Below are 20,522 nucleotides of genomic sequence, written 5' to 3'. Positions count from 1 at the left end.
CTAACAAAGAGAATAAGTGGAAGTGACAATGTGCAATTCAGAATTGAGGTAATAAAAAGCCCTTCTCACTTGCTCTTTTGAGTAACTCATTCTGGAGGAAGTCAGCTACCATGTTCTAAGGACAAGCAATCAGCCTATGGAGAGCTCAATGACAAAGAACTGAGGCCTCCTGCCAACAGCCACATGGGTGAAAGCCCAGTCAGGCCTTCAGAGTCTTTGCTAACATCCAGACTGAAATCCAGTGAGAGACCCTGAGCCAGAATCATCCAGCTTATACCACTCCCAACCCTCGACCTATAGAAACTGTGAGATAGTTAATGTTTATTGTTTTCATCCAGTTTCACAGTTATTATGCATCAATAAATAATCCGATAGGCCAACTCAAGCCAAAAAAAGGAAATTAATTAATAAACACAACTGAGAAGTCCGGAAGTAGTACAACTTCATACAGGGAATCAAGAGATGTCACCAGAACTCAGTTTTTCTTCACTCCTTAGAGCTGCCATCCTCTGCACTGGCTTTTTCGTTTAGGTTCCATGTAGCTCCCGAAAGCTCCAGGCTGCAGTTATCCTCACTGCTGGGATCTCCAGGGGAAAAGACTGTGTGCCTCTCTCCCGGCAGTGCCTGCAACAGGCTTATTGCCAGTCATGCATTCTGATTGGCTCTCATGTCCAGCCCAAACCAATCGTTGTGCTCTGATTGGCCCTTTGTTGCTCAGCCTTGGTGGTTAGGGGTGTGGTCAACTCTACCTGCAGAACAGGGCCTGCGGTAGAGGAGGTATCTCCCTAGAGGAAAGTCAAGGTACAGTTGCCAGGAGAGGAAATGGTTTCTGGGCAGTGAAACAATGAATATCTATTATGCCCACACTTGCCCTGTACTTTTCCTCATGTGTCTCACACGCATTGTTCCATGCCAGCCTCCTGGCTGTTCCTCAAATGCTTTTCCTTTTTCATGTTATTTAGGTCTTAAATATTCTCTACTCAATGAAACCTTCCCCAAACACCCCATTTAAAAGAGTAACTGCCCTCTACGTCTCCCCTGTGATGTTGTGATTTATAATAAGAAATATATATTTGCTCTTTGTCCTGTTTTTGGCACAGAGCTCCTAAACCCCTCAAAATTTCCTAAGTGGTAAGAGCAATAAAGATGTCTTTATATTCATAACAAACCCCTTTCAACCACACTAGAGTTTATGTTAATTGTATGACTTTTGGAAAGCACCTAAGGATGGGGGCTGGTTGCCAGGGGAACCAACTGTGTTATTGCAGGGTTGGAACTTTCAGCCCCATTCCTGTGACCTCCAGGGAAGTGGGAGCTGTTGGAGGTTGAATCAATCACCAGTGGCCAATGATCTAATCAATCATGTCTATGTAATGAAGCCTCCACAAAATCCCAATAAGGACAGGGTGTCGGGGTGTGTTTCTGGACGGTTTCTGGGTTGGCGGACATATGGAGATTTGGGGAGAACGACGTGCCCCAAAGAGGACTTTAAAAACTCTGTACCCGTTCCTGCATACCTTGCCGTATGCACCTCTTCCATCTAGTTATTCCTGAATTATATCCATAGGGTCGCAGAGTCAGACATGACCTAGCGACTAAACAGCAGCAGCAGTAGCGGCGTAATAAACTGGTAATCTAGTAAGTAAAATGTTTTCTCTGAGCCACTCTAGGTCAGAGGGGGTCGTGACAATCTCAGAATTAATAGCCAGTGTGTCAGAAACACAGGTGGCAACCCAGACTTTTGTTTGGCATCCGAAGTCATGTAGGATTGAGCCTTGACCTGTGGGATACGATGCTGTTTACAGGTAGGTAGTGTCAGAATTGAGGTAAATTATGTGGAGGACATCCAGCTGGTGTTGAAGAATCGTCTGGTAGTGTTGGAAAACCCATGTATCAGATCCCTACACTCTCTATTCCCCTTCCCTGCTTAATTTTTTTCCCCTGAATAATATCATATTATTTTCCTCATTTATCTTAGTCTCTCCCTTTGGAATGTGAGTTTCAAAGGCAGAGATATTGTCCATTCTGGTTCCTGCTATATCCTCTGTGTCTAGAACAGTATCTGGCCCAGAGTGGGTACTCAGTACATAATGGTTGGATAAATGAATGAATGGGGTTCCCTGGTAGCTCAGCTGGTAAAGAATCTGCTTGCAATGCAGGAGTGCAGGAGACCCAGGTTCGATTCCTGAGTTGAGAAGTTCCCCTGGAGCAGGGATTCTTGGGCTTCCCCTGTGGCTCAGATGGTAAAGAATTTGTCTGTAATGCGGGAGACCTGGGTTTGATCCCTGGGTTGGGAAGATCCCCTGAGAGGAGGGCATGGTAACCTACTCCAGTATACTTGCCTGGAAAATCTCATGTCCAGAAGAGCCTGGTGGGCTACAGTCCATGGGATCGCAAAGTCAGACATGACTGAGCGATTAAGCACAGCAAATGGATGTTCACAGCCATCCTGGGAAATAGGTGGGATGAAGGTGATTCTTCTTCTGTTAGAGGTAAGGACATTGAAACTCGAGAGATGGCTCCTGTTGGCAAAAAGATTAAAAAGAATTTTTTGGAAACGTTAATTGTAGAGTGCTAATGAGAAAACAGCAGAGGGGAACTTAGTGGATTACAGTGTGTTCCCACCAAATGAAGGTTAAATGATGCCCTGATCAGTGGTTCAAGTAGAGAAACTAGTAGAACTGAGTCATCCTCTGGCACTGTGGCGATACAGGCCTCCTGAAAGCAAAAGAAACACCTGCTCTATCACAGTCAGAACTTACATCATGCTGGGAGTCGCAGTTTAATTTCAGCAAATAGCAACAGTCACATTTAAATGAAAATGGTTCGTTTAAATCTTATTGGTTTTGCCATTTCTGTTAAATAGAATCTGTAACCTTGTTTTGATTTTATCTTGGTGGTAAACCTTAAGAAGATTGTACCTAGTTTTATATTTGTGCACATTTAAGGACCATTAAAACAAAAATTAAGTAATTTTGTGAGAATTTGTATCCTTTATAAAGGGACTTACTTTGTATTTCAGATCGTGAAACACTGTTTCCCAAGGCTCAAACCCTCTTGTCATTGAAGATCTGAAGGAGGAGCCTAAGGATGTTCTTAGCACAGTTCTTAGAACTTAAAGACCATCTGGCAAAGTCCAGCTCTCTCAATTTGCAGGCGAATAAACTGAGGAGCTTGGAGAAGGAAATGGCAACCCACTCCAGTGTTCTTGCCTGGAGAATCCCAGGGAAGGGGGAGCCTGGTGGGCTGCCGTCTCTGGGGTCGCACAGAGTCGGACACGACTGAAGTGACTTAGCAGCAGCAGCAAACTGAGGAGCTCAGGTCTTTTGACACCCCACCCCCACCCCTGGGGCTCTTCCTTTGATGTTATCCTGTGCTCAGTTAAGGACACCTGCTCTCCAAAAGCTATACCATTATTTCCACGGAGTGACCTGAGCAGGCCTCTAAGGATGAGCTTCTATGGAAGACCAGTGGGGTAAGCTGGGATTGATAAGACCCCTGAGGAACTCACTCCCCTAGCCTGGGGTCTGCCTGTCCCTACCAAGGAGGTGGGGGTGGGAGGGTACTAGTCACCAGGAATTTCCCAGTTGTGACTTGGGTGTTTCACTCTGGTAGTTGCTGGGAACTAGAGGTAGCTGGGGAGAGACCCCCACCCTCCTCAGAGGGCTCAGGTTGGGGAACCCACCAGGCACAACTGTCCCCTGATTGGAGCTGACCTCAGGGTGACTCTCTGAAGAGGAGATTTCTGAGGTTTCTATTTGGATTGACCCCTGGACTTTGGGGTAGCTCCCACGTAGCTCAGTGGGTAAAGAATCCACCTGCAATGCAGGAGACCTGGGTTCGATTCCTGAGTCAGGAAGATTCCCTGGAGAAGGAAATGGCAACCCACTCTGGTATTCTTGCCTGGAGAATCCCATGGGTAGAGTAGAGGAGCCTGGCGGGCTACAGTCCATGGTATCGCAAGGGTCGGACATGACTTAGCAACTAAACCACTACCACCTGGACTTTGGGGGAGAGATATATGCAAAAAAAGATGAAAACAAGGGCACCAAACCAGCTAGATGTTCCACCACCCGAGATCTAAAACCTGAGAGCTGGGCAGAGCATGAGAACCAAAGAAACATTTCTGCCTGCTCCAGGCCAGTCTTTTAGTAAAGATTCTGCAAGAGGGACCCTGCCCATCTTCTTCTTTCCTCCCCTGATGAGCCTGTGGTGGGAGGGCCAGGAACTGGGTGCGGGTGGCTAAGGACTTGGGCCTGAGGGCTGAGAGCTGCCCGCAGGGATGAGAAGGATGATGACCTGGTCAGTTTCTCCAGCGCTGGTTTCTGGGGGAGGTCCAGGACTGACGAAATGCTTATGTGGATGATGGCAAAGCCTCCCACAGGTTGAAGGGGGAAAGGGAGGCCCAGAGATGAAATCTGACTCAGGTCATTTTTCATTCAACAAAGACTGCATTGGATCTTTTGTGTTCTAGGTGCTGTGGTAGGTGGGGGGTGGGGGCGGAGTAGAAGGGTAAGACTGCATAAGGGCTGTAGGAGATGAAATGTGGGCAAAGGACTACAACAAAGCAAAGCAAAGCAAAAAAGAAAAAAAAGCTCTTTTCACTTACAACTGATGTGCTGTAGAAGCTCAGGGGAGAGTGACTTAATGCATTCAATTGCTGATGAGTGATATCCCCTCTCCTCTAGCCTTCTACAAATACAATCATTCCTTATGAGAAGCCCATAAGGAACCTTAGTCTGTAAGTCAGAGGTTCAGGACACAGTGAAGGAAACCCCCAGATCTCTGGGCTTGTGAAATCCGTGGTGCTTTTGGTTTCCAGAATCTTACAGATCCTACTTGCGTGTTTCCCCACAGGGCCTTGTGTGGTCATTTCCAGACTTAGGAGAAGATGGGCCTGAGGAGCACTGGAGTGGCCGTGGCAGCAGGACAGGCTCCCGGCTAGAACTCTGCATTCTTTACGTTCCTGGCATATGTCAATCCAGTTCATTTTTATCAGAAGACTGTGTTATTGGTAACTATCTGTTGGATGGATGCATTTTAGGGGATAAAGCCTATGGTTTGGTCCCAGCTAGACCAAGAGGCTTGGGAACGCCAGGACTCTTCTTGGTGCTGCCTGGCACAAAGTGGGGGCTTGGTAAGTACTCCCAGAACTCATAGACATACCATTCCTCCCTCTTTCCAAGGGAAAATGGGTCATCACCACCAGAGCTAGGTTCTTTCAGCTACAAAGCACTTGTGGCTTTCTGGGTGACTCATCACTGGCTGGAGTGGGGCTGCCTGCAGGGCTGGTAATGGACTAAACTAGCCTCTCAGAGCTGGTACTGAGCCAGGAGTTCCATTCCTCGAGGAGCTGGGGAGAGAAAGCCCCAACTGGTGGAAAGGACCTGAGTGTTTTCCTGACCACTGACTTGAGACTCCTGCAGTCTCGATTCACACCCACTGGCCTATAGAATGGCAAGACCTCTGCCCACAATCACAGTTCCTTTGTCATCGCATCCAGAGAAATCCAAAAGGACGGAAAAGGGGCTGGAAAGGCTGAGCCTCTGGGGAGAAAGGAATCAGTGCTGTTCCAGATGAACCCTCCCATTTTCCTTCATGATCTTGCCTTACTCTACTTGGGTTGCTGATGTGACCCCAGGGATTATTTCTTTTTCGTTATTAAAAAAATATTTATGTGGCTGTGCCAGTCTTCTTTGATCTTTGTTGCAGCATGTGAATTTTTTTTTTTTTTTTTTTTTCAGTTGTGGCATGTGAATTCTTAATTGCAGCTTGTGGAATCTATTTCCTTGGCCAGGGATCAAATCTGGGTTCCCTGAATTGGGAACATGGAGTCTTATCGGCTGGACCAATGGGAAGTCCCTATTTCTTTTTAAAGGAGCTGCTTTTCTTAAACATTTTTATTGAAAAGTCATAATGGACCTGTACCAATGCAAAACAAAACAGCTCCCACAAGGGGCCAAACAGCCTCCCCAAACAAGCATTTCTGGAATATTTGCTAAGCATCTTCTACCTCCTCTAAGAGAGGACCACATCTTTCTTCTTTGCTTTTATATCTTCATAGAGCAATTGCTTGATAAATATTTGTTGAATGAACTAATTAATTAAATTTGGGGAAATTAATAAAATATGCATGTCATCATCTGTTATCTCAAGCAGCTAAAAAATAAATTGCTGGGACTTCCCTGGCAGTCCAGTGGTTAAAACTTCACCTTCCAATGCAGGGGGTGTATGTTCGATCCAGGGCCAGGGAGCTAAGGCCCACATGCCTTGCAACCAAAAAACCAAAACATAAAACAGAAACAATATTGTAACATATTCCATAAAGCCTCTACAAATGATGCACATCAAAATCTTTAAAAAAAATAAATAAATTGCTATTATCAATGGCAGTGGGAATGAGAGTTATTGATTCAAATGGTCAATAGGTATAGGACAGATTAAACCCATAAAAACAGACCACTACTCACCAATCTTCATGACTAAAATTTAAAAAAATAACACTGAGTGGTGGGAGAACATGGAGCAACTGAAATTCTCACATTCTGCTGCTTGGAGAGTAAATTCTTAGTTGGTTTGAAAAATTAGCAATATCCACTAAAATGAAACATATACCTCTACAATAGGATGACATAATTCTCTTCCTAGGTATACATGTATAATTTCTCTTGTATGTGATATATATGTGATATCTCCAGGAGAAATTATTTTCCAAGAGAAATATGTTCACCAAAAGCACACATAAAAATATAAAACTTTATAGCAGTTTTATTCAAGTTTCAAACTGTAAACAGTACAAATGACAGGAGAGTAGGTAAATTACTTAGCATATACTTATACAATGGAATACTGCACAGGAAGAAAACAAACAAACAAAAATCAACTGCTGATACAAGCCACGACATAAACAAATCTCACAGACATTAAACTTAGTGAAAAATCCAGAAACCAAAGTATGCATACTGCCTGATTTCAGAGACAACTTTTCAGGCCTTACTTTCCAGGCCTTTCTGCCACATCTGATGTTGCTGATGCCCCTCACTTTGATGTTTCATTCTGGATTTTCAGGACACCATGTTGTCCAGGCTCCCTGCGCTTCTGCGGACCATTTCCTGTCTGTCTCCCCCAGGGGTCCTTGTTCTTTACAGTTCCTTTCTAAGTCCTGCTCCTCTGGGCGCTCTTAGCTCCACCGAGGCATTCTCCCTGGAGTTCCTCATGGTGTCCATGCTATCCGTAGTCAGATGACTCTCAGATTCTGTTTCCCCTCAAGTCAGGGCTGTGCCATCACCTACTTACTGGACAGCTGACTCCGGACAGAGCACTTCCGGTTCCAGCACTACCTGGATTATTCCAACTCCTTTTTTTAAAATTTCATTTTATTTAATTTTTGGCCACACCGCACAGCATGTGGGATCTTAGTTCCCTAAGGACTGAACCCATGTCCCCTGCATTGAAAGTGCAGAGTGTTAACCACTGGACCACCAGGGAAGTTCCCTCCAACTCCTTTGCAACTGGTTGTCACAGCTTCCAGCCAGCCTTGCTCCCCTCAGAGAGGCATGTGGCTGAGAAGGCCTTCACTGCCTGGCTGCTGCCCACCTCTCCAGCCCTGTCTCTGGTCCCTCCTGGCCTTGAATTTCTAGTCTGGCCATGTTGAAAGCTAGCATTCCCTTTATACCATGCAGCTTCCTGCCCCCATGTATCAGCTCACACTGCTTCTTCTGCCTGGAATAATCTCCCACTCTCCTCTTTGTCTGGCTGGCTCTTGTTCTTTAAGGCTCACTTGAATTCCCCCTCCTCCAAAAAGTGATACCTGGAGCTTCCTTTCCTACACTGGGCTCAAAGTCCACCCTCTCTACCTACCTCCCTACAGTTCCCTGGCTGAGGAAGTATCTATCTCCTTGCAGAATATTTTTATTTCTGTGTGTCTCTGGTGGACTGCCAGAGGCAAGGAGTGTCTTTTTCATCTCTAGATACATAACATCTAGCATGTCCCCTGACACATGGATGCGGCTCCACACATATTTATTGAGAGAATGAATGGCTGCAGCACCATCATTACCCTCGATATCAGGTTTAGAGCCATAGTTTAGAAGTGGATATAAAATAGTCTATAAATCTGCTGTCTCCGTGGCTCAGAAGCAGTGCTTCCTCAGCCAGGGACTTGTGGAGGGCACAGTGCTGACCAGTGACACTTGTATAAATGTGCGAGATTGAATGGTGCAGGCAGTGACACATCACCCATATCTGCTTAGGACAGCAGCAGCTGGCTCTCCTGGGAGTCACAGGCACTTTTTTCAACTTTCCCATCTGTTGGCCTTTCAGGTAACCTAATTCATTGCCCTTTCTAACTCCTTCAGTCACCTCTGAACTGACAGTTGTTTTCACAGTAAACCCAGCCATCCTTCAGGAGCATACATGGATTAAGCACTACTCTGTGCAGACGCTACTGGAGGCCTCTGGCTCCCGTTCTTGAGTCCCGGAGCTCTCAGAGGAGCCCACCAGGGTGTGAGCCCACTGGGGAGATCCGCCACTTACTAGGACAGGCGTAGAGCAGGCAGGCTCCACGAACTTAAAGGTGTTTCTTCGCTCTTGCCCTCCTTCCTCCAATAACAATAAGGCTTTGTTTGTCAGGCATAAGGTTACCGGGTTGGCTTGTGGAGCTCTGAGAACCCGAAAAGTCCCCGTTTTAAGCTCATCTTCGGGAAATTCAGTTTCTCCGTCGGGTCAGGGGTGTGTATTGAGGGGGCGTGGAGTAGGTAGATCGCTCAGAGCTATTAGGGTGCTGCCCAGGTGTGTATAAGGATAGCTCGGCCCTGCCAGCCCGCGGGAACCCGCAGCGGAACCCGGGAAGCTGGGCGACTTAGACCCTGAGCCCAAGGGAGGGCGGCAAAGGAGCCTGGGGCGAGGCGGGAAAGCTGTGTGGCTTCGGAGGCCGATGGCTGGTTAGAAACCTGGCTCCGGGAGGGCAGGGGTCCGCCGGGTCGCGCCGCGCGGGGCGGGGCCGGGGGCGGAATCAGGAAATTCCCAGGAAATTCCTTAACATTCCGGCACTCCCCGCCCCCCTTCCCCGGGTGCCGATCTCTCCGGACCCTGGGAAACAGAAAATGAAATGCTTTTCGGGTTTCTTCGCGTCGGTCCTCCAGCCCCTGGCAGTTGTGGGCTCTGGAGCGCGTGGGAGCGCAGGACGCCGCAGCAACGGAGTACCGGGCCTTCCTGCGGGCTGGGAGCGTGTCCAATGCCCCGGCGGTTCCTCCTGGGGCTCCCGAGCGCGCGGCCGCTCGGTCCCCGAGCTCGGGGAGGCGTCCGCCGGCTTCGGTCCCGTTCAGCTTAAGCTGGTGTCACATGAGCCGCGCGGGGGAGTGGGAACCCGGGGAGTGGGCGGGGGCGTGTGCGCCGGGAGGGGGCCGCCCAGTCCACCTATATGCGCCGCGGCCCGGCTGACGGATGCCAGGAATTCCCAATGAGAGGCGAAGGGGGGAAGTTTGGGCAACTCGGCCTGGCCAATGGAGAGCCTCCGGAGGGCTCTGCCCCTGCCCCTCGCCCCCGCCCGCCTGTGCGCCCGCAGCGCTAGTGTGTCCGCCTCGCTCAGTGTGCGTAGAGATTAGGTCTGAGCGCCGGCGCGAGGTAGGCAGTCCGCGAGCTCCAGCCGCCGCCGCCGACGCCCCCCAGCAGCCGCCTTCGCTAGCAGCGCCGTGGTGGAACCGGGCGCAGGGGAGCTAGCCCGGCCCCGCCAGCCCAGCCCAGCCCCAGCCCCAGCTCAGACCGTCCCGACTCCCTCCCCACGCCGGGGCAGCAAGCCGCAGCCGCCGCCGCCCGGAGAGAAGGTGGAGGAAGAAATCCAGCCCCTAGCACGCGCGCACCATCCATCATGGACCATTATGATTCCCAGCAAACCAATGACTACATGCAGCCCGAAGAGGACTGGGATCGAGACCTGCTCTTGGACCCAGCGTGGGAGAAGCAGCAGAGAAAGGTAAGCAACCTCCCCGGCCCGTCGCAGCCCCCCGCCCGGGGCAGCTCGGCTTGCGGGGCTCTGGGGTTCTGGGCTGCGAACCGGTTCCAGGCGCGCACGAGCGGGGGCGGGGGATGCGCGGCCGCAGCGAGGTGGGGTGTTGGGTTACAGGCGCGGGGAGGAAGGGGGAGCGCCCCGGCCCCAGAGCCCGCGAACGCCGAGGCTGAGCGCTGGGAGGTGGGGCCGCCCGCGGGCAGGTCGCCTTGGGGCGGGCTACCCAGGCTGCCCGGCTGTAGTCCCCGCGGCCCCGCGAAGGCAAGGCGCGGGGGCGGTCCTCTGGAGGCTGGGGCTGAGCCCTGGGCTCGGTGGCAGTTAGCTCCGGATCGATTTTCTCTTTCCTTCCCCGCCCCTTGACCGCCTTTCCATATGGCGTGCGGTGGCAGCGCGCTTCCTGGGTCGCCTTGGTACCTGAAGGGGACAAGCTGCATGGGTCCTCCCAGCCTCAGTCCGCCGGCCGAGGGGGCAGCGGGCGTGGCGGGATTGGCACCCACCTCTGGGTCTGTGTGGATGTGGACCTGCCGGAGTGGGGTTAGGGCCGAGAGAACCCGGGACCAAAGCGGGCTCCCCAACGGGCCCTGTGGAGGCGGGGTCAGGGCGGCAAACCGTTTTATTGCTTAACTCGGTGCTTGGTAGCTGCGAACCGACATGAGCTTGCGTCTGCGTCCTGCCTCTCCGATCCCTGCTCATTCCTGGCAGATGGCGAATTTGGGCAACTTGATCTGAGTTGAGGGGCTCGGTAGGGCAAGGCATTGTCTCTGGGGATATTTGGGGTCAGTCCTTGGGGTTCCATGCTTAGCCACCGAGGCGCGTCCCAGTGCCGGGTGCGCGCTCTCCCACGGGCGCTGGGCTCAAAGCTGGCGAGGCGACCCGGGCACAGCGGCCGGTGGCAGGAAGAGGTCAGAAACCACTCTTGTTGGGGGGGAGGGCGCCCCAACCGTGCCTTTGCTTCCTGCCTGCGCGGTGAGCTCTTGCCCCAGGCGGCCACGTACCCTGAACACCCTTTTCCCTCCTCCCCCGCGGCCCGCTCCCATCCGGTCCCTTCTTAACCCCCACCCCCACCTCCACCCCTCCGCAGATCTGGGAATGGGGTGGGGGGGACACACAGGATGGCGCGTCCCCCTGGATAGTGCGGTTAGGGCTGGGCTTGAGGGAGAACGCTTATGTCCAAAAATGGTAACATTCATTCCCTTTTTTAAACTTAAAAGGGGGGGAGTTTAGGGAGCCGACTGAAGTTTTTTTTCAGCCAAAGGCATCCTGTATTAGCTCACTCAGGAATCCTAAGCCCTGAAACTGGCGCCCTTTTACTCACTTCATCAGACAAGCAGAGGTAATTTAAAACAGCGCACAAAGGGCTTCCCAAAGCAGGGCGACCTGAGCCCCAGGGTCTTGGCTTCTGCTGGGCCCAGCCCTCTGCAGCCGCACCAGAAGGTTGCCCTGCTTCTAGCAGACTTCTTTGCCTTGCGGCCGTTACTTAAACACCCCTCCCCCTCTACCTGTCGGGCCCCTCGGGGAGGGCTGGGGGAGAGGTGAGTCCCTCCCTCACCTGGTTTATCTCCTGGGTCAGTTGTACTGTTGGGGAGTTGAGAATGGAGTAATCTGGAGATTCTCATGGGGGTAAAGGTTGGGGAGTTTCAAGGTGCACCTTCCTTGAGAATAGGTTTTAAATTGGACAGGAGGAGTGGGATTAGTGTAGAAATTTCTGTTTGCCTAGCACCTACTGTGTGCCTGGTGGGGTGGAGTGACAGGACTACCCAAGAATTAGGAATTAGGTCCTTTTAAGGATTGTGGGACTAAGCATTGGACCTGCACATGGTTTCATTATTATCAAATGAATGAGTGAGTATATTAAAAGCAGTGGGGGAGAAAAATTAGTGTCTCTCTTTCCCTACACACACACTCAGAACTCTGACCTGGGTAGTAATGGATGTGTACCAGGCTTTTGGGCAGCCAGGTGGGAACAGGGTCACCTGGGAAGGTTGGTTACCCAGGGACAAACCCCACAGTTCCAAGAGCTGGGACTGGCTGATGTACGCTGGGACTGTTCTAATGGTATATGTGGTTTCAGTTGTTACTCCCAGCAGCAGTGGGAGCTGGGCAACGGGAGGATGAGGAAATGAGGGCAGAGGTGGAAGTAACCAGCCTAGCGTCCAGACAGCTGCATGGTGGGGCTGGGTTGCAGCTGTGCTCCAGCAGGCAGCTTCCCCTCACTTGTTCCTTAGTTGGTGAAAGAGGCCGGAAAGCTGGGTCTGGCACTCAGAGCCTGCAAAGATCTTGGACCAAGGGGAGCCAACCCCTGCTTTGGTGGGGTTGATGGAGAAGGCCCACAAGCTCTGAGCCTTGATTGAATCTGGTCCACAGCTTTTTTTTTTGTTTTTTCTGGGCCATTAAGTCTCTGTAATCTCAGTTTCTGCATATTTCCCCTAGTTCTCAGCAGGCTGGTCGGGATCTAAATTGGTATTATAACGGGAAGATCAGATTTAAAGTAACTTGGTGCTTTTGACAGTCTCCCTGCTGAGGTGAGGTGAGGGTTGAGTGGGTCAGAGGCTGACGGTTCCAAATGGAGGCGGGAGAGTGAGGGTGGGGGGAGGAGGGGCGGAAGGAGGTCACAGTGCTATGAGATACAAAAGCCACTGGGCAGGAGGCTGAAGACCCCCGTGTTCTGTCCTGGACTAGACAACCTGGACTGCGGGTAAGACTTCGGGCCAGTCATTTCGCTTCTCTGAGCTTTTATTAGTTCAGCAAGTACTTTTGGAACCCCTACTCTGGGCCAGGCTGGTATCCCGGTGCAGAGGGTGGAACGTGAACTAGGCAGGCCAGGTCTCTGTCCCCGCCGGCCTTCCATTCTGTTTCCTCCTTCGGCCTGCCCTGCCCACCCCTCAGGGCTCCTTACAAGCATCAGATTAAATGACTTCTTGGGTGACGCCAAGGCTGATGCAGATGCTGGTAAAAGTCTGTGCAGGTAGCAGGCATGACTCAAGAGCCTGCCCTGGGTTGGCCACGGCTTGTTCCTTCAAAGAGTGCTTCAGTGCAGAGTTCATCATGCTGGGCTCCTTGCCTCAAAGACACAAAATGCCGTGGCTTGGGGGAGTTTACTGGATTTCACAGTCTTTCCGATGTTGGAGGCTGAGAACTGAAGCCGTCTTTTCTAGGGGCCCCAGCTCTGAACGCCCATCTTTGGGGAATGGCCAGAGTCCTCAGTTTATTCCCTTATGTGACTCTCACCCACGTCCTCATGTGTGCTCATGTGTGCCTGGAGTCAGCTTGGCTAGATTTTGAGTAAAATCCTGGCTCTACACTTGTATGCTTGCAGCCCTGGGCAAGTTACTTATCCTTTCTCAGCCTCCAATTTCTTATTTATAAAAAGATGCTAATACCTCCACCCTACCCCACCCCCTCCACCGACCCTCTTCACTGCTAGGTCGACAGCAGAGGATATGTAAAAGGGCCTCTTCTGCTGTTAAGTTTTATTCTCTCTCTTCCCTCTAAATCTGGGAGGCTCTGGTGTACTGTGTATTCCCACAGGTGCCAGCCCTGCGTTTTTGTTCTGTTTTTCACATGTAGGACCTTAATTAATATTTGTTGAGCTGATGGATGTTCAAACAGAGAGATGGCCCTGGCAGGTGAAAGAAGGTAGTTGTAAATAAGCCCAGATCCTGATTCCATATCTACGTCAAGCCAGGTTGTCAAGCTATGTGGCAGGAAGAGAGGCTGCTTTATTTACATTTGCTTCTGGACTTTGAGGGGCTTCCTGGTGGCTCAGCGGTAAAGTGTCTGCCTGCAATACAGGAGCCACTGGACACATGGGAGGAGAGCATGGCAACCCATTCCAGTATTCTTGCCTGGAGAATCCCCATGGACAGAGGGAGCCTGGCAGGCCATGGTCCATGGGGTCACAAAGAGTCAGACTGAGCATGCACGCATCCATGTCCTGGACTGTGAGATCATCATCAGAGGAGCTACCAAGGTTACCCACCAAGGTGGAGGATTGCAAAAGGGGAGAGTCTGCCATAGGTGGGTTTATCTGGGGAGGATCAGGATGTCTGCCTACCTGAAGGCAGGAGGTTAGGAGTGAGTGATGCCTGGTAGCAATAAAGCCTGAGAGAGAAGAGAATTGGCCTTCATCTCCATCCTCATACCGCTAGGGTTCTTCCCAATTCATTCCTTGTCAGTGTCCATGGGGGCAGGACCCAATCTGTCCTGTGCTCTGCAGAATCCCTAGTGCCTAGCACAGAGTCAGACCTATTGCATGTGGTCCAGAAATGATGATGAAATAATTGGATAAACATCATGCATGGCTTCTAACTCCAAGCCAGGGCAGTAGAGATTGGGATGAAATGCTTTACATTCCAGATAAACCATCCCTTTCTGGGACTGGATTCTGGCTCCAGCCTCTGCAGGTGGACATGCTCTGGGGACCCTGGTTCAAGTCTTCACCCCTCCACTGGCTAGCAGTGTGATCCAGGGTGAGTCACTTACCTGCTGTGTGCCTGATGATGCCAAGAGGGAAATGGAGATAATAATTGTTCCTGCCTGAAATAGCTGAGTAGAAGCTTAAAAACCCAGTAAGGTATACAGGGAATTTAGCATAGCACATGGGGTATAGCGAGTGCTCAGTAAATGTTAACTATTTTGAGGAACCAGAGCTGCTATGGCCTTTTTACGGTGATGCTTTGAGATAAGATGTAGTATATAAATCTGCTTCTGAAGGAGGCCAGAAGTGTGTTGGAGTTGTGTTGTCCTTGACCTTTGACCCCAAATTCAGTGCTGGCTCATTGAGTGTCACCCGACCTTTCCGTTTGCTCAATCCCTTGACCTATAGAATGGTATAAAATCCTTTGCCTACCCTTTTCCTACTTCCTGGGAATCCAGGATGAAGAGGTGAATGCCGAAGTGCTTAAAAAACATTGTCAGCTGGTTGTAATACAGGTAAAATGACCTCAGAGTGTCTTCAGGCCCCTCTGATAATTAACTGATGAATGCCAAAGTGCTTAAAAACATTGTCGGCTGGTGGTAATACAGGTAAAATGACCTCGGAGTGTCTTCAGGCCCTTCTGATAATTAACAGCGCGTTCTGCAGGCCCTGCTCACACCCTCAGCAGCTCGCCCAGCCCCGCTTGGCTCCAGATTGCAGCTGCTTCCTCTCTGAAACCCGGCCCACGTGGGTGCTCTGAGTGCAGGTGTTCCGCTAGTTGGTGAAGTGGTGGACAGAACCTGGAAGAGAGATGGGAGAGATGGACGGGCTGGGAGCCTCAGGGCTGCCCTGGAGAGATAGGTATGAGAGGGCCTGGGGCAGAGGGCTGGCCAGACTCTTCAGTTCTGAGCAATGATGAGACCTTGAGGGGCTGCTGAGATGGGCTTTAGGATTCAGCCTCTTCAAAAGGAGGAATCTCGCTTCCTGAAGTCTGACTTCTTGAGGAGGGCTGCCAAGGCCTCCTTGCTCAGTGGGATGGGGCCTGGGAGAGGACCTTAACCCTGGGACTGTCCCTGGGGACGGTGGGCGGTTCTGTGCGAGGAGGTCACACCAAATGGGCGTCCTGTCCCCTGGGATTTGTGGTTGGGATTTGGGGCTCCTCTTTCCAGCTTCTCGAGGAAGGCCTGGGGCTGGGCGCCTGGCCAGTGGCCACAAACCATAAACTTGGCTTGAGGACTTGTCACATGAGACCTGGCACCTCCTGCCTTGCCAGGGTGGGGCAGCCTGAGACATGGCCCGGCCACAGACCTGCTACTGTGTGCCTGCTTCTCACCTTCTAGTCCCTGCATAGTGTGAGAACAGTGGCGAGGTCTCCTTGTGGAGGCAGTCTGAGTGCTGATTGAACCCCCTGTTAGGTAGCAGATGCTCCATCCAGGTGGGGCTGTGACAATGACAGGTTAGATGCAGACAGACAGAAAATCCCCCCAGGCCATACCAGTCACAGCCAGGGGCATGGCACTGACCACTGCGGGGCAGGAGGTGACAGGGAAGGTTCTGCTGGGAAGCCTTTCCTTTCCCTGGCAAATATCAGGGGTGATGGTGGTGGGGGCGTGTGTGTGTGTGTGTACAGGGGGGTAGGGCTTCCCCTACTGGAGGGGAAAGACTGGGAGGAGCAGGGGTGCCAGTGAGTCCACCTGCCATTGTTTCCCTCCTTGTCCTCCTTCCCCATTCCCTCTACCCCTCCCAGAGCTGACCTCTCACCTTGCTAAGAGGCCAGGCTGTTTGTACAGCTCATAGGTTGGACTCTGGAGCCCCACACCTCCGCACAGGTGTTGTCGTGCAGGTGTTGGGACTGTCCAGCACCTGAGCTGCCCCCATGTGTGACCCACCCCCACTTTTCCTGGGGCCTGGTGTGCAGCTCAGGGTTGAAGTGTCAGGGCATGTTTCTGGGACCCTGCTTTTATCCCCTGAGTGTGGTCAAAGGGCCCATGTTGCTGCAGGAAGGATCTGGGGAGCCAGGCTGAGTTACTCACCTGGGGTACTGAAAGGGTCCCAGAGTCCACCAGCAGCTGGATATGGTTTGGACAGTCCAGTCAGCAGCTCCCCAGAGGGGTCACAGCTAAAAGGCAGTAGGCAGAGGGACCCTGTAACCTGGGTTCCATAGTCCTGGTCACACTGGGTCACCTTGCCGGGACTGGGGATTTAGCCCAGGGTGTGCTGGCTCCTTTGGCAGTGGCACAGTATCCTAAGTCCTGATTGCCCAATCTGAGGCAAACCTGGGGAGTGGCCAGGGCAGGGGGTCCAGCAAGGGGGGGCTCAGCCATCCTGGGAGCCCCTAACACAGGGCCAGGATTCCTTCTGGTTCTTGGGCCGAGCATCAGGTCGGGGAACCCTCCCTCCTCAGGGGGTAGAGGGTCACCTTGGGGAGAGGGCTAGTCCTTCGCTCTCCTGCTTGTCCCTCCTGGTCTTCCTTCGCCCGTATCACCCCCATCCTGGCTGGGGGTTACTGGCAGGATCTTGCCGTGCAGGGCACCTTGTGAGTCTGGAGTAGTCACACTTGGCCGCAAAGATACGGCGACGACAGTCACAACCTCACTCTGCCCCCTCCTCATGCTTGTTCGGCCACCCCAGGTGGTGCCATTGCTTGCAAAGGGGTTGGGTGGGTGTAGCAGGGCCTCCAACTCTTCCCAGACAGAAACTGGCTGTCCCAGCTGCCTGCTAGCAGAGCTAGGAACGGACTGGATTTTTTTTTTTTTAAGTTGAAGAAATTCTTTTTCTTATGATAATCACAGTGGCTCACCCTTTCTGAGCATGTGCTCAGCATTCCGCCCTGTGCTAAGGACTCCACATGCATTAACACATCTAATCCTGCGAGGGGGATACTCTGACCCTGTTTCGCAGAGGAGAGAACCGGCTCAGAGCAGTCACATACTTATCCAAGAACCCACAGCCGGCGAGAGGTGGAGCTGGGGTCTGAAGCCGGGTGGCGTTGCCTCCTCAGATTTTGCTCTGCTGCTTATAAAGCAAATGCTTGCATTTCTAGCAACATTTACCCAAAGCCAAAACATATACAAAACAAAACCCAGTGATGAAAGTGTTCTGGAATTAGATAGCGGTGGCGGTTGCACAACCTTGTGGATATACTAAAAACTGCTGAACTGTAGGCTTTAAACTGGGTGACTGACGGTTTAAGAATTATATCTCAACTTTAAAAACCCTCAGCTAATGCTAATTTAGGAAGAGAATGACAGTTTCCTGTCAGCCCACCTCCCAGAGGTGAGCTCTCTCCATCCTCGCCCCTCTTTCTCTCACTGTGAGTCCACCTTTTCTCTCTCGCTCACTGTTTATGAAAAGGTCAGGGATCCTGGTTCATTGCGAATGAGTGGGAGAACAGAAGAGAAAAATAATCAAGAAGGATAGCTTTCATAAAAAGCCTGATGTGGCCCTTTTCTTGGAAACTGCTTAAGACTAGAGCCCAGATAAGCACAGGCAAACAGAATCCTGGGGTGGAGGTGTGTCCTTCCTCATTGATCAAAGGCTGAGCCAGTCCCATGGGACCTGCCTGCTTGGCCTGGGATTACTTCCCACCTTCTGCCATCCCATGGTTAACAGGGAGGGTCTAAGTGGGGCAAATTTCCCTAAGTCCTGAGGCATGAAGAGGGGAGGGTAGGGCCAGGGTCCTCCCCCAGGAGACAGCTGCCCATTCTCAGAGGTTGCCTAGCAATAGTGGGAACAGGTGACTTAGCCCACTACAGAGGTGGGAGGAGAATAAAAGGCAGCTGGGATGGAAATCGGGAGTAGATGCAGAGGATGCTGTTACCCTGGAAACCGCCTGCTTGGTCCTTGGCTGCAGTGGGCTACTTCTGGGCTGGGATCCATTCTTCATTGAGAGATTGCGGGGACCTCTCCAGGCCTGTCACCCACAGGGTTGGGGCGGGGGAAGGGGATGTAGAGAAACCTCTTGCACATGGCCTCTGTGGGGGATATGTTCTCTGCAGCCTCGTTTAACATTCACAAGAGCCTTGTAAGGCATGTCGGATGATCACACTTGATAGATGAAGATGCTGAGCTTAGAAATATAGAATAACAGGCTCACACCCAAAGGCTCACAGTGAGAAGGGGCTGGTACCCTTGGTCCTTAAAGCAAACATTTCATTTTGGCTTAAAGCATTTCACGTGCCCAAGATCTGGGAAGGAATGTAAACACTATCCACCTTCAGGGAAGGGAAGAGAAGAAGATGAGAGAAGCGAAGGCTAGAAAGACGAGTTGTCTGTTTTATATCCAGTGATCAACCAATAATATTTAATAAGATGTCTTGGTTCTCCAAATAAGTAAAAAAGACCGTAGTTTACACTGATTGAAGTTTGCATGGTTTAGATTATCTCAATCTTAAAAAAAAAACCCTTTGAGAAAGATACTGTTAACTTCCCTTGTTACTATAGATGGGGAGATTGAAGCTCAGGGGGTTTAAGTAGGTTTCCAAAGATTGACCAGCTAATAAACAAGTTTATGAATGAACCCAGGCAGACTGACCTTGAAATGCCATCCTTCACCAGAAGTACAGATGCACCCATTGCTATCTTGGAGTTTATGTTTTGAGACAAGGCTTACATATATAAAATAATATGGAATAGCTTAAGATGGAATATAGTGATTCCCTGGTGGCTCAGACCATAAAGAGTCTGCCTGCAATGCAGGAAACCCAGGTTTGATCTCTGGGTTGGGAAGATCCCCTGGAGAAGGAAAGGGCAACCCACTCCAGTATTCTTGCCTGGAAAATCCCATGGATGGAGGAGCCTGGTGGGCTGCAGTCCATAGGGTCGCAAAGAGTCGGACACGACTGAGCGACTTCACTTTTAAGATGGAATATAACCGAATACTCATTAGATGGTTCATGATTTTTAACATTTATGCTTTCACATGTGTCCTCTCCTTTCACTGTGATAAAAAGACTTGTGAGGTCTTATTCCCATTTTATAGACAGAGAATGTAAGGCTCAGAAAGGGGGAGTGGTTTAACCAGGGTCTCTTGAAGTCCAAATGGGGTAGAGTTGGTTTTGAATCCAGGTCTTTGACTAGAGGGTCTGTGACACTAAAGGGGTGCAGGCCTTTCTGAAGTTCCTTTTCTGGGTTGAAAGGTCGCGGAGGATTCTAGTTGTATTTCTCCCCACTTTTCAGTAGAAGGAGTAACTTCGGGGAATAGACTCCTGAGCCTGGTGGCCTCTCCTGAAGCTGACTCCAGCTGTGGAGGGCTGGCTTCCCTGCGATGAGAGTCATCCATGCCCCCTCCTTCTCTCCTCCTTGGGACCCTTCAGCTTCAGCGGCTCCTGCGGGCCCCTCTGTTTGGTCTCCAGGGACACCCAGCACCTTTGAACCAGGTAGCTGATGCTCAGTGTTTATTTTGACTTTAGAAGCCTGTGCCTGTAAATACAAAGTTGCAGGTTCTGATTTGAGCCTTGAGGCTGTTAAGAAAGGGGGTGAGGGTGAGTCTGAGAGCTTAGGTTGGGGTGAGCTGTTTTGGTTTTCAGTGCTGCAGGCCCGGCTAGGGGACAGCATTGAGGGCGGGGAAAGACCATGCCCTTCCTGTCCCATCCCATCACCTTGCAGCTGAGGGTCTAAATCAAAGGCCATGATGGTGGAAAAGTGATGGGGGTGGGGAGGGTAAGGAGCCTGGTCTCTACCTTGTTTTTCCTGTTCTGTGGTGGTTGGTACTTGGGGGCTGCGGAGTGTGGTTGCAGGCCTGTGATTTGAGGCCAGGGCTTACAGGGGAGCATTTTTATGGGCCTGAAGATTTATTTTTTAAAAGTCATCTGCAAAGCTGATTATAACCAAGAGGAATAGAACAGAGTGGTGCCGGGCTCCGTTTTCAAATCGTCTGTAGGTGAAGTGACCGGAGGGGAGGGTACGGCAACGTGGGTGGCCCCCTTCAGGCAGGTCTCCTAATGGAACTTGGCTTTCGATCTTGCAAGAGAGGCGGCCAGTCCTGCCTGTGGGTGGGAGGGGGCTTGTTACTGTCAGGCTCTGTCTTTCTCCTTATGTCCCATGTGGAAATGTGCACATGTCACAGCCTGTGGTTTGAGGATGGAGAGAGAAGTGGCA

General features: G+C 51.2%; 1 protein-coding gene and 1 long non-coding RNA gene across 5 annotated transcripts in view; one reads left to right on the top strand and one right to left on the bottom strand.

Moving 5' to 3' along the window:
• Positions 1-311: 311 nt before the first annotated feature.
• On the bottom strand, positions 312-9,381 carry LOC139185349 (uncharacterized). The gene is made up of 3 exons (XR_011568975.1): positions 8,536-9,381; positions 2,339-2,522; positions 312-781 (listed from the first exon to the last, which is right to left on the bottom strand). It is a non-coding gene; the product is annotated as an uncharacterized lncRNA (long non-coding RNA).
• Positions 9,382-9,580: 199 nt separating this feature from the next.
• ACTN1 (actinin alpha 1) overlaps positions 9,581-20,522 on the top strand; it is a 98,105-nt gene continuing 87,163 nt past the window's right edge. For all 4 annotated transcript variants that reach the window (XM_070797757.1, XM_070797756.1, XM_070797755.1 and 1 more), the window contains exon 1: positions 9,581-9,973. In XM_070797757.1, coding sequence (XP_070653858.1) covers positions 9,869-9,973 — 105 coding nt within the window. In that variant the 5' untranslated portion in view covers positions 9,581-9,868. The remainder of the gene's footprint in view (positions 9,974-20,522) is intronic.

The sequence above is a fragment of the Bos indicus genome, chromosome 10 (genome assembly GCF_029378745.1).
Source record: "Bos indicus isolate NIAB-ARS_2022 breed Sahiwal x Tharparkar chromosome 10, NIAB-ARS_B.indTharparkar_mat_pri_1.0, whole genome shotgun sequence".
In the NCBI taxonomy this organism is placed as follows: Eukaryota; Metazoa; Chordata; class Mammalia; order Artiodactyla; family Bovidae; genus Bos; species Bos indicus.
Note: the sequence above shows the minus strand (reverse complement) of the source record. Positions and strands in the feature narration are given on the sequence as shown.